This window comes from Armigeres subalbatus, chromosome 2, assembly GCF_024139115.2.
Source record: "Armigeres subalbatus isolate Guangzhou_Male chromosome 2, GZ_Asu_2, whole genome shotgun sequence".
Classification (NCBI taxonomy): domain Eukaryota; kingdom Metazoa; phylum Arthropoda; class Insecta; order Diptera; family Culicidae; genus Armigeres; species Armigeres subalbatus.
In genome coordinates this window covers 300708480-300721989 of record NC_085140.1, presented here as the reverse complement: position 1 = coordinate 300721989, position 13510 = coordinate 300708480, and the positions used below count along the sequence as shown (strand labels likewise).

Below are 13510 nucleotides of genomic sequence, written 5' to 3'. Positions count from 1 at the left end.
TGTCGTATGCCGCCTTGAAATCAACGAACAGATGGTGCGTTGGGACCTGGTATTCACGGCATTTTTGAAGGATTTGCCGTACAGTAAAGATCTGGTCCGTTGTCGAGCGGCCGTCAACGAAGCCGGCTTGATAACTTCCCACAAACTCATTCACTAATGGTGACAGACGGCGGAAGATGATCTGGGATGTCACTTTGTAGGCGGCATTAAGGATGGTGATCGCTCGAAAGTTCTCACACTCCAGCTTGTCGCCTTTCTTGTAGATGAGGCATATAACCCCTTCCTTCCACTCCTCCGGGGCTTCAGTTTCCCGAATTCTGACTATCAGTTTGTGCAGGCAAGTGGCTAGCTTTTCCGGGCCCATCTTGATGAGCTCAGCTTCGATACCATCCTTACCAGCTGCTTTATTGGTCTTTAGCTGTTGGATGGCATCCTTAACTTCCCTCAAGGTGGGGGCTGGTTAGCTTCAATCGTCCGTTAAACTGTAGTCATCTCCCCCGCTGCCTTGTACTCTCAGCGCCATTCAAATGTTCCTCGTAGTGCTGCTTCCACCTTTCGATCACCACACGTTCGTCCGTCAAGATGCTCCTCATCCCGGCACATTTCGGCTCGCGGCACGAAACCTCTGCGGGATGCGTTGAGCTTCTGATAGAACTTGCGTGTTTCTTGAGAACGGCAGAGCTGTTCTATCTCCTCGCACTCCGCTTCTTCCAGGCGGTGTTTCTTCTCCTGAAAAAGGCGGGTCTGCTGTCTCCGCTTCCGTCTATAACGTTCCACGTTCTGCCTGACACCAAACCCCCTAAATTTCCGGAGGATCATTCCTCCTTATTCCCGGTGGACCATGGTGCACAGTTTCACTTAGAGTCCCTCGCTGGCACTCGGATGATGATCAGACGCCCCTAACATGGAGAACAGACGCTATTGTGAGCCGATCCTGACATGGAAAACAGACGCTCAGTAAGATTTGCACCTCCGGAAAGAAGCAAACCCCCCTTCCCTGTCAGCATACGACCATAGTTCCTATCGGGGTTGGTTACCCGATCTTCCCTAAGGTTGCTCGTATCCCGGCCAGCACCACGGGGAGGTCTAAGAGGCTAAGGACCGCAAGGTGGGGTCTATTTTATTCCTTCAGGTACGCGAGGTGCCAATGGTACGCTTTACCCAGCATTTGCCGTGCCTTTTTATGCCTAACGTACTTATGCCTAACGTCGCGGACCCGAAATCGGAAACCACTTTTCTTTGTTACCGTGTAACATAAATTACAAAAGTTTTTAAATCGGTTACCGAAGGATATTGCTCCTGGCTGGCCTTTTATTTGATAGCTGAGGCCAGTTCCCAAGTAACATTTTAAGTTTTATAACGCTCTTGAAGGGCTCTCCTTAGCCGAGCGGTACTGCTGGGCTGGGTTCGATTTCCGGTGCCGGTGTAGACAATTATCGGTTTGAAAATTGTCTCGACTTCCCTGGGTATAAAAATATCATCGTGTTAGCCTCATGATTTACGAATGCAGAAATGGTAACTTGACTTAGAAACCTCGCAGTTAATGACTGTGGAAGTTTTAATGAATAGCTGTGAGGCGGCAATGTCCCAGTGAGGGATGTAATGCCAATGAAGAAGAAGAAGAACGCTCTTGAAGACTATGATTTACGCTTAGAACGTTATAAAACAAGCTTAACTAAAATATTACTAGGGTTGTTTTCTCTAGGACAGCGGCTCTCAACCTGGGGTCACGTACCCCCGGGGGTACCTTCGCTGACCCCAGGGAATACCTCGGACGAAAATGCGTAATGGCGGACAAATTACAATTCCAATAAAAAAAACTATTGGTAAAGTTTCAATAATTGTATAAATTAATATCACAGAGAAACAGACGTTTCCCTCAACGTATGTTCCATCGTACACCTTTTTAACGGTTTATTTAACTTTTTGTAGGTGGTCAATCGGCCACCGATGGCGCTTTCATCAATTTTGCTTGTGTTTGACGTTTGCACACTACCGCCATCTGGTTACCGCTTGGCTACTCACCGGGATTTTAGCATTGGGCGACAATGTTTTCGTAATGATGATTTTGATTGCATTTTGTTCTAAGTGAGACGTCTGTTTCTCTGTGTTAATATATCAAGACTTTGTATTGTACATAATATGCATAGCAATTAGTAAATCAAAACATATCGAATCATGTCCACCACAGCCAACACTGTATGAAGGGCTGCGGGACAAAAGATAAAAAAAAAAACAAACTCTTGGAAGCCTTCATCTGCGCGGTTCGAAAGCCTCCTTCCAAGGAAAATAATTGATTTATTAAACTTGAATGTTTGGATAAAGGCTTTTTTTTCAGAAAAGAAAAACTGTTGGAAGCCTTCTTTAACGCGGCTCTACACCCTCCTTCCAAGACCCCTTCAAGAGACTTGGAAACCTCCTTTCGAGAGGCTCAGAATTCTTCTTTCAGCCAGTCCCCTTTCAAGCGGTTCGAAAGGGTCGGAAGCACCCTTTCAGGAGACTCGTAAGCCTCCTTTTCAGAAGACTCAGAAGCTCCCTTTCAAGAGGCTCGGAAGCATCCTTTTCAAGTGGCTCGGAAACTTCTCAGAAATTTCATTTCAAGATGACCAAAGCCTCATTTCAAGAGGCTCGAAAGACCCTTTTTCACGAGGCTCGAAGCCCCCTTTCAAGAGGCTCAGAATTTCCCTTCCTATGGTCTCGGAATCCTTTTAGCCAACCATCACGAGTGGCTCGGAAGCCTCTTTTCAAAAGGGTCGGAAGCCCAGTTTCAAGAGGCTCGGAAGCCCCCTTTTAAGTGGCTCGGATTTTTTTCTGAGTGGCTGGGAATTCAAACGGCTTATCAACGTCATTTGAAGATCCTCAAAGCCTCCTTTCAAGAGGTTCGAAAGACCACTTTCATGTGGCTTGGAAGCCTCGTTTTGAAAGCCTCGGAAACTCCCTTTTAAGGGGCTCGGAACTATTCTTTTAAGATACTTGGAAGACTATTTTCGAAAGGCACAGAAACAAATATGCTCAAAAGTCTCTTTTCATTAGGTTCGAGGGCAGTCTTTCAAAATATTTTTATGAGTTACGTTTATTAATATAGGGGGTACCTCAATGAATACATAAACACGAAGGGGTACCTCTCAAGAAAAAGGTTGAGAACCGCTGCTCTAGGGGAATGGCTGTTTGGACGAATATGTCATTTAGTCGAACAAATCATTAGACCGAATCTAGTCGAAAACCAATTAGATGAAAATGTAATTTGCCTAAAATGCCGTCGATTCACAATGGTCGTTTGACAGAAATGGCCGTTAGGTCGGAAATGTCATTCGGCTGAACGATTGCGGCCGAAAATGGCGGCCCAATGACCTTTTTGGCTATATGACTTGTTCGGCCAAACGACGTTTCCGACCATATGATCCGTTTGCCCAAATAAATTGTTCGACCAACTTACCTGTTCTGCTGTTTGTTGCTTTCGGCCAATTGAAATTTCCGATGAAATCTTTTTTGGCCCAATAACCGTTTCCAAACATTATATGATGATGATGGTGGTCCCCCACAAACCATTAGAAAGGATTCAGCTGTGCGAGTTATCTTTAAGATAATTAATTATGATTAATTTAATCAGATTTGCAAACAAATAAAAAAACGATCCGGTTTGATCTACAGATATGAACTAATATACAACTGACGAGCTCGGTGGTCTAGTGGCTACCGCTTCTGCCTTATAAGCCGGAGGTCGTGGGTTCAATTCCAGGCTCGTCCCTTTCCTACTTTGTATTTCTATCATAGTTCTTTCTGTTCTACCAATACGATTCCTATTGTTATAACCTTCCACACTAACAATTCCAAAACCTCCCGTGGCACCTATGAGAGGTCGTAGAGTTCTCTGCATCTTTCTTAAGTAGGTGTCCGACTAACCATCTTTCCCCTTCTCCAGCATTCGCAAGAACGTGGCCAGGACAGATCTGGACTATTGGAGAGTGCATTGCTTCCATCTAAGAGTTAGTGATTAGTCCCAAATTAATATCTGTGGTAACGGATGAAAGTGATGCTACTATCATACAATAGTCCAGGCTTGCACCACCTACGAATTTGTGCGAATTGCTCAATGCTAAAGATATGAACTAATATACAACTTTCTATTACTATACTGCAAAAACATAATTTTGAAAAATTAATTACTGATAACAACTTTAAACTTTCGCTAGCATCAGCAGTGCTACATCGAGCTCTACAAGAGGCAATACTTGTGCTACCTCTCGCGCAGATTTCAAAAGTTTTACCGAAACCGTATTCTTGTCATTTTATAAAACCGCAATCTACAACTCGTAAGAATCACACTTTTGTATGAAGTTTTACCATCACAAAGTCCAAAACTCCGTCGATATCAAAAGTTCTGAATTTATTTTCGACTGGATGGCTTTCGGCCTAACGCGTTATTCCGCTATGTGGTATACAGCCGAATTGCATTCAACTTTTTGGCAGAAAATTGGATGGGTACAACGTTCATTTTCAGCTGATTTTAACCAGCATCTTCAACCGTTACTTCTGGACAAGTGCCTGCTGTTCATGCACAAAACGTCCATAATACCGCTGATCTTCTACGGGCATAAAAAGGACTTACAAGTACTCGGGATATTTGAGAAACGCATGCTTAGGATTATCTTTGGTGGTGTGTGGCGGCGAAAGATGAATCACAAGGACGCCCAACTCTACGGTGAATCATGCATTCAGAAAGCGACAAAAGCTGGATTTACACGATGGGCAAGACATGTTGCCACAATGCCGGATAGCAACCCAGCAAAGATGATGTTCGCTCCAGTGCCGGGCGGAATTAGAATGCGTGGAGTGCAGGTACAGACGGACTAGGTACAGAACGATTTGGCAAGCGTGGAGCGCAATCAAGGATGGACAGATGTGATCTGTGACCGTGTAATGTGACGTTGAATTGTTGATTCAGTGTAACATGTTTTGGTGTAATCTAAACAAATGAAATTGAATGGAAAGGCAATCGGCACAATATTTTTAAAATTATTCCGTCAGTTTCTTTGGTGAAAACCAGATGGGGTTAAGGCAATTTTACAATTCATATTTAAAGTCTGAAAATGTGCCATATCTATATTTGCTTGTGAATTTGGCATGCGAGTGTCAGATGATAATTGGTTTCGCAAGAAGATATGCTTGAGTTTGAACTTGTCCTAATGAAAGACGAGGAGGCATATCTCATTATGCCAAACACCCACGTGTAAAACAGGATCTTAACATATGGAACCAGAAAGACTACCCAACTTGCTACGCAATTTATGCGTCTAAAAATATCTTCCCATGTCAGACTTGAACCAGGCTTCCGAGTTTAGCCATCGTACATTACACTAAACTGCAACAGTCATTCGTCATCGGATCAGCCAATCCGTCCAAGATGATTGACGTGTCAATTCAACCATATTCACTGGTACCGTCAACTGGGGGGAAGATGATCATTTTTAAGACAAAACATGCAATAACAATGTGTATTTACATTTTAAATCGAAACAAATATTTTCAAAACATGTACTGCTATACGTTGCAATGATCTACAACTTTAGTTTTCTGAAATGCGTTCGCATTTATTAAAATAAATTAAATTATCACACATTTTTTGAGAAATCTGGTTTGGGGTGAAGTTGATCAAGACAGCTCTACTAAAATCATTATGACCTAGTAGTCAAAATACACTTGGTCATTTGTATGAATGTTGAATTTACTACGTAAAGAAGTCTACGAAGTCAATACTTGAAACGAAAATAGCGTCATTTATGACTATCTCCCTCTTTTATCCACAAAATACATTTTCATGATTAAAATCGAAAAACTCGGATTTCTACCTAGCGGTAACATTACTTGAACGGAGAATATTGTTGACTACCGTTTCATAAAAAAATTTGGCACTTTTGACTGACACATCAAATGATCATCTTCACCTCAATGATCATCTTCCCCCCAGTTGACGGTACACAAGCAATCCTATTGACAGTGAAAATTTTCCCATTTATGCGCGTAATAGTGCGGAGAAACTCGCACATATGCTAGAGGTGGAAGCCGCCGGAATGACGCGATAGGCATTTGAATAATTCCACCAACAGAGCACAGCACAACAGCGGCGCGCAATCAATTTTCAATGTCCGTGTCGATTGGGCCGCGACCCGCGACGTTGCGATGGTGCGTAAGCTGGAAATGACGATAATGATTCGGATAATTTTATTAATAGCCTTCCGAAGCGCCATCTTTCCCGCCTCTCTCGCGGTTTCCGGCATTCGATTAGTGGGATTACTTGTATTCGATTTGTTTCCTGAAAGATTGTAACATAATTTGCCACTGCTGGCTGTCATATTTCCGAAATTGAAAATTATTACGATCACAAATATTGGAATGGAACGTTAAGCAGATTCGATATTTAGCTTCAATTAAAATAAATTAAATTGACTTTTGATACAACTGATTCTATGATGAAACCAATTTTTCTTATTCCGACAATTAAACTGCCGATTGCAGACTTTGAGTAATTGATTGCTTTCATACTGTTAAGGGAATCAATCCGTCTTTCCGCTTGGAATTATGATGACCATTCCTCCGGTTGTTATCGTCTGTCAAGCATTCAGTCGAACCTTAGCAAGCAAAAAGTGCGTAGTTACGTGTCCGCTTCGATTCACGATATCCAAGACTTAAAGATAATAAAAAAATATGATTCGCTGGTAGCTCATTACCAGACGCGAAGAATTCATCCCTCGAATGGGATCAAGTTAATTGCTACTCGAAGTGTGCTAATTATTATTGTTGTTCAGAGGCTACTAATTATTCTTAATCACAAAGAAATTATCACAAGATCTAAAAAAATGCTAACATTTGTCCTTTCGGTTTCCTTTCCGTTCCCTCGTTGCAGGCTTGGCCCGTGTGAACTTCCCCTGCCGGAACAGTGGCTCGTCCATGCTCAGCTCTCACAATCGTCTCAACCGTCGTCACAACAATATTCATCGCCATCGCCGGCCCTTGGTGGCCCCAGTTTGGGGCTGGGTGGACTGCCGTCAGCACTGCCTCAACAGCAACAGTCATCGTCTTCGCAACAGCAACATTCCGCCAGCTCACAACCGTCAGCATCACATCAACAGCAGCACCAACAGCAGCTGCAGCCGAAAATAATGAACGCGGTGGTTCCGGCCGTGTCGGTCCCGGCAGCAAACAAGAAAATTCGAAGAAAACCAGATACTAAGGTGAGGCGAAACTGTTTCGACACTAGGCTGAATTACTGAATTCTCTCAATTTCGCAGCCACAATCACAAATCAACAAGTGCAACAACGAGAAACGACGCCGTGAGCTGGAGAATGAGTACATCGAACAGCTCGGCGAGTTTCTTCAGATCAACAAGCGGGATATGACCGCTTGCAAGCCGGACAAGGCAGCGATACTCAGTGAAGTGGTGCGAACGGTGAGTACACATTTTATCTGCAAAGATGGCTGCGAAGATTTAATGAATTTTGCATTTCTCGAACTGATCAGGTAGATTTTTTTTTAATTCTTTATTATAGTGATTTTTAAGCAATTTACAAAGTTCAGATCAAGTAGTTGGGAAATAGGAGAAATTTCAGATTAAAATTTTTCACTTTGCCGATCTATGATTTCTCACTCTGATTCAAATTTGTTGGAGTCTGCAATATTCAATATCGCATGTTTGTATTATGTTCAAACAAATTTTGAATTTTTATTAAAATATGCAGACATTACATTCACAAGAAAATCTGAAAATATCCAAATTGCGCGAGGAGATTGATATTCAATCTTAAAAATGCATTTTTCAAAAAGGCTGCTCCAGAATCCATATTAATATCTCAGATTTAAGAGAAGTTTTGTAATAATGCACGATTGCAACAATAACCAGTAACCATCAATTCAAAAAAAATCGTTTTTTTTTATTTAAATTTTTAAATTTTAAATTCAAAATAATTTCAATAGAGTTTTTTTTTGGCATTTGCAGTTTAAATTCCGAAGAATTGCTCTTGGGAATTCAGGAGATTGTCTTTTCTCTATGATAAGATATCCTTTGTCCATAGATCGGCCAAATGCATGCCTTCTTGATCTTCAGTGGGCATGAATGAAACCTCTCGTAGCTCTGCGATAAGGCATATGGCAGCATTCCATACTGAAGGTGACTGAGATCGAATCTATATACGGTCTGAGAAACTTTCGGGTAGGAAATTTTCTCGCCTTTCTGAATCATAAAAATCTTATACCCAATATCTGAATTTTTTGTCCCCCGCCTTCTTCTCTTCCGTAAATTTGGCAGATTGGAGCACCTAGTACTGTATTCACTTTAGGCTAGTACGCTTTGAGCGGCATACGCTCGCTTTGATAGGGCCTGCTTGCGGATACATGCTGCCCACTGTCACATCCTAAACAAAACTTATAACTATGTTCTATTGTAACTAATACTCCTAGAATATTCTCTTAGGCTCATACGAGACATGGCTAAATCAGTTGCTTCACAATACGGATTGTAAACAAACATAATTTGATTCATTGGACTAATTTTGCTTAGTTTGTTCGATGTTGACTCGTGGCAAATAGGTTTCGATTTCTCAATTGACGAGTAGGAATGTAAAAATTTTAACAACATAATAGTGTAATGGAGTCAATGTAATAGGTCAAAATACGTATCTGTCAAAGGTAAAGTAGTGGAATTAAATGGAATAGTACAAACTCGTCTCATGACAAGTAGATACATTCCACAAAAGGTTAAAATAATTTTCGTACTTAAAATGATCGAATTACATTTCTTGACATAAAATTGTGGTAAGCTTTTATTACACCAGTTAAGTGACTTTTCCCTTTTAAATCGTACTATTTGATGATTGATTCAAAAAGTTGTGGAATGGATGAAATAATGGCCACTTCACGTTATTTCTAATAGGGGAACGGTTCGGCACTTCATCCCGTAGCTCCTATTTCCATCCCATCAAAAACAAAGCAATGAAAAGGAATTTAGTTTGTTTCTTATTTTTGTGATTTTTTTCTCCAGTGAGCACGCTTGCTGGCAAAAAGAAGCGACGAGATTGGTGCTGTATTTCTTTGTTTGGCGATGAGATGAAAATATGTTCAGTGAGATGGAAAAGGGAACAGTTCCCCTATCAGATTCTTGGGTATTGGGTATTGAAAAAGAACTCCTGCATTCTTTTGAAAAGCTACTGGCTTCTAACGATAACTTGAATAACCAAAATAAAGGTGTCGTAAATTCGCTTGCCAACTTTTTCAAAAACATAGGTGGAATTCCATCTGTTCGCATCCTTTTAAGGCATCCAAATTCTGTATGGCTGCCAAAATCTCCGTTACAATAATTTGGTTTACACCAACACTGCTTAAATTAAATAGGAAGATATGAAAAATATTCATAATCACGATCATGTTCGGAAAATTCTTGTGACTTGGTTTCGACATAGTTAAAAAAGTTTTTTAGACATCATCTGATTTTATTTTCGGTTTTAGTATTATACTCCGTAAGAGCAGAAGACATGGCTAAACTAAGTTGGTCGCAAATATTCAAATAGTTTTCTAAATTTTCTTGACTCGTGTATTGTTTATAAATTTTGTGAGACTTTTGCTTTCGGTTTTTCATTTTTTTTATTTGTTTGTTGAACCAAACCGGCTATAATTGTGATGTTTCCTCGCGGCTGGTACTTCATTCCGAACATTGTCTAATAGAATTGCATAAAAGTCTGCAACATGAATGTGATCAATGTGAGCTTAGTTTTGTAAAATATATTACCAATTCGCTCCATTCAATTTTTGTTTAACGTTGCATTTTTATAATTGAGAATATTTTTGAAATCATAGCCGTAAAGATCATTGGTCCGATGCACAAATACAGAATATTCAATTGGTGTGTGAAATGCTTCATTATTCCATAAAGACGATAGAGACTAATTTACACAGAAATCATCGAAAGTATTTGTGAATAAAAATTCTAAACAATAATTTTGACAACTTTCACATGATTAATATGATTCAGACCTAAACACCTAAACAGACCAAACAGTTTTTTTAATAGTTTGCAAAGTCTCATTTTCACCGACAACTGGCAGCACAATACTTTCATTCTCAGAATCTGGAATGAAGTCTGCATTACACTGGCCGAGATCGCCGTAAATTTGAACTTTGAATTCAGGAGGAAAATAGGAAATAATTTCATCAGCATTTTGGAAGAACTTTTCATATAATGTTTTACAAGCTTGATTTGAAGGAAGTACACTGTTACAAACATGTGAGTTTCACCATCACCATGCGTTTTTACCCACACATGCTCAAATTAAATAAATTTGGTAGAATCAATGAGCTCCGAAATTATGTTTTGAGGAGATTGCGTTAAGAACACCTCCGCCAGACCTGTGTTGAACTTAATCCTAGAATTAAAAAAACTTTGTTGTACGAGAAAGGCAATGAAAAAAATACATAAATAAAGTTAAAAATAACCTCTGCCAGACATTCCTTGCGCTTAGACCTTAAAATAACTTAAAATTTTATGTACTTCGTTCATTTTAAAAGCACTTTTTATGCGATTGAAATTCTGACCGTATATACAAGCACTTCAGTTGCCTGTGCGTTTGATAAGGTTTTTGTTAGTTTGTCAATAACATTACAATTTTCTACGGCTCATTGGAGAATGAGTGCGTTAAGTTTTACCGGAAATACTATTTGTTGGTCGCATTCTGCATCTCCGGACTGCGTCAATTCCTTTAAAAACCCGTCTGTTGGCAGGAGCACGAAGTACAGTGATTTGTGAATGAGCTCCTTAGCGCCGGTCCAAATGTCCAATTGGGAGATGATGAACTGTCTCGACTAGGGTTCAGTGTTGCTCCTCGTTGAAAATTTATGCCGCGATTTTCAACTGGTTCCGAAAACATGAGAAATCCAGTACGGTTGTGATTAGCTCAGTTGGTGTTGTAGACAATTGAGTTGTATTACGATGGGGCGAAAATGGTTACTATTTTTGGTTGTCGGCATTACGCATTGCAGAAAAAAAATCCTGGAAAATCCAAAGCGCCTCCGAAGAATATTTTCCTGGTTAGTGATCAAAGGAAACTAATGCTCATTTTGCAATATTTTATTTATATTTATATTCATAACATTTTTATACCTAAATCGTCTTTAATCATTTGGCGACAATCAACAATTCTAAAATAAAAATGCTTCATTGCACGAAAGAGAAGATGCGTTACCGAATACATTTCATGAACATTTAGATTTCTGGATTTTGCAATGACTATGTCCAAGGGCTTGACGACCCGTACTCTGGCACTGTGAGTTTTGGGGATAGCCTAGAATGCAGTAGGGTTTGACAATGAGCTCTGTGAAAGGTCTATGAAAATACGCGTGTATGGGCAAGTGAGTCATACCAAAGTAACCGTGTCTCGCTCAAACACTAATCCACTGCCTTAGCCACTGAGCCACTACAGATTCGATTTTCATGCAGTAATTAAAGTCGACCAACATAATGAAGAACTCATTTTGTGGTAGAATTGATTTCAATTTCAATGCTAATGCGATTGCAATTATTTGAAATTTGATTAATTGTGATATTCAAACTCAACTCAACGCACACTATGTACGATTTGTTCTATGCCAAGATTTAGCTCTGCGCGTTATTTCCGCGAAGATTCAAATTATTGTTTTTCTCCGTAATACCCAAACATGGTCGATTGTCGCCCCCCTATGCCTAGCTAGTTGACCCTGTATGTATACGTCACCTTGCATAGTAGACGTAAATGCGTATTGAACTGCCCATATGAACTTTCCATATGAATCTTAATTTTAGTTTTTTTACTGAAAGCTACCCAGCATGCCTAACATACAGTGATTGGTAAATATCGTGCTCCGTACACACCGCGACAGTATGTCAAAAACTGTATGGCGACAATGCGAAACTTTTTTTCGGCATCCGCAGATCGTTTGATTGTTCCTGCGAATAGAACTCGCCGCCGTACCAAACTGACAATCTACAAAACGCTCATTAGACCGGTAGTCCTCTACGGACACGAGACCTGGACGATGCTCGTGGAGGATCAACGCGCACTTGGAGTTTTCGAAAGGAAGGTGCTGCGTACCATCTATGGTGGGGTGCAGATGGCGGACGTTTACGTGGAGGAGGCGAATGAACCACGAGTTGCATGAGCTGCTGGGAGAACCATCCATTGTTCACATCGTGAAAATCGGACGACTGCGGTGGGCCGGGCACGTAGCCAGAATGTCGGATAGTAACCCGGTTAAATGGTTCTCGACAACGATCCGACGGGCATAAAAGGTGAGGTGCGCAGCGGGCAAGGTGGATCGATCAGGTGGAAGATGACTTGCTGACCCTCCGTAGACTGCGTGGTTGGCGACGTGTAGCCGAATGGAGAAACCTCTTATATACCGCACAGGTCACTTCGGCCTTATAGTCTGAAAAATCTTTGAATAAATAATAATAATAATATTGGGTAATGGCTATCTGGACTCGTATGGACATGCTTGGTTGATTCCGATTAGATACCAGGAGTGACATTGTAGACCAATTTATCCTAATTCCAGAACAATCTGGAGAACCTAGGACATGGACTGCACATAAAACGCAAAGGCTCTGTAGAGTCGTATGAACATGTTAGGTTGATTCCGATTGGATATCAGGCGTAGTTGACCTTGTAGACCAATTGATCTGAATTCCAGAACAATTTGGAGAACCTAGAACATCTGCATCAATTTTATTTGGACTGCAGATCATACGCAAGGGCTCTATGGACTCGTATGGACATGCTGGGATGATTTCGATAGGATACCATCGTAGTTGGCTTTGGATGGCTGGGTTGATTTCGATTGGATACCTGGCGTAGTTGACCTTGTAAACCAATTGATTTGAACCCCAGAACAATTTTGAAAAACCTAGAACATCTACTTCAAACCAATATAATACGTAAGGGCTTTAGGGCTTGCATGGACAAGCTCGGTTAATTATCTTTTCGAAGTTCTTCTGAATCGGTTTATGTCAGTCTTATTGAATTTGGTAACCTGAAGCTTTCTACATTCTAATTAAATGAGAACATCTGTACTCTAGCTGATCTTGCAAAAAAATAGGATGGCTTGAAGCATAACAAACTAACAAAGTACAGGAAACTAGATGAGGTGGATAAGCTAACCGTGAAATTATTGTGAAAATCGCTTAAATGACGGCCGGGAACCTGCTGTTTGAAATAATGATTCTAATGATTTCTTGATCGCATTATTCGACATGTCAACCAAGAACATGTACTTCCCAACATGCAATTAGGCTCAGGTTTATTTTAATGCAAGTTACATACAAATGCTTACACACTTGTTCATTTATTTAATAAAACGGATGTGATGAAATTTGCAGAAAAAGTTTAGTCACAAGTATTTTTTTTCTCTATTGCATTTATTTGACAGGATCACGGAGCCGAGACTCTTTATGATATTTACAAACTATATCATTATTATAAACAGTTAGTA

At 40.4% G+C, this 13510-nt stretch overlaps 1 protein-coding gene across 27 annotated transcripts in view; it reads left to right on the top strand.

The window, feature by feature from the left end:
- Positions 1-13510, top strand: part of LOC134212491 (nuclear receptor coactivator 2) — a 530556-nt gene that overhangs the window by 471561 nt on the left and 45485 nt on the right. For all 27 annotated transcript variants that reach the window (XM_062690409.1, XM_062690407.1, XM_062690405.1 and 24 more), the window contains 2 exons: positions 6905-7232; positions 7290-7448. In XM_062690409.1, coding sequence (XP_062546393.1) covers positions 6905-7232; positions 7290-7448 — 487 coding nt within the window. The remainder of the gene's footprint in view (positions 1-6904; positions 7233-7289; positions 7449-13510) is intronic.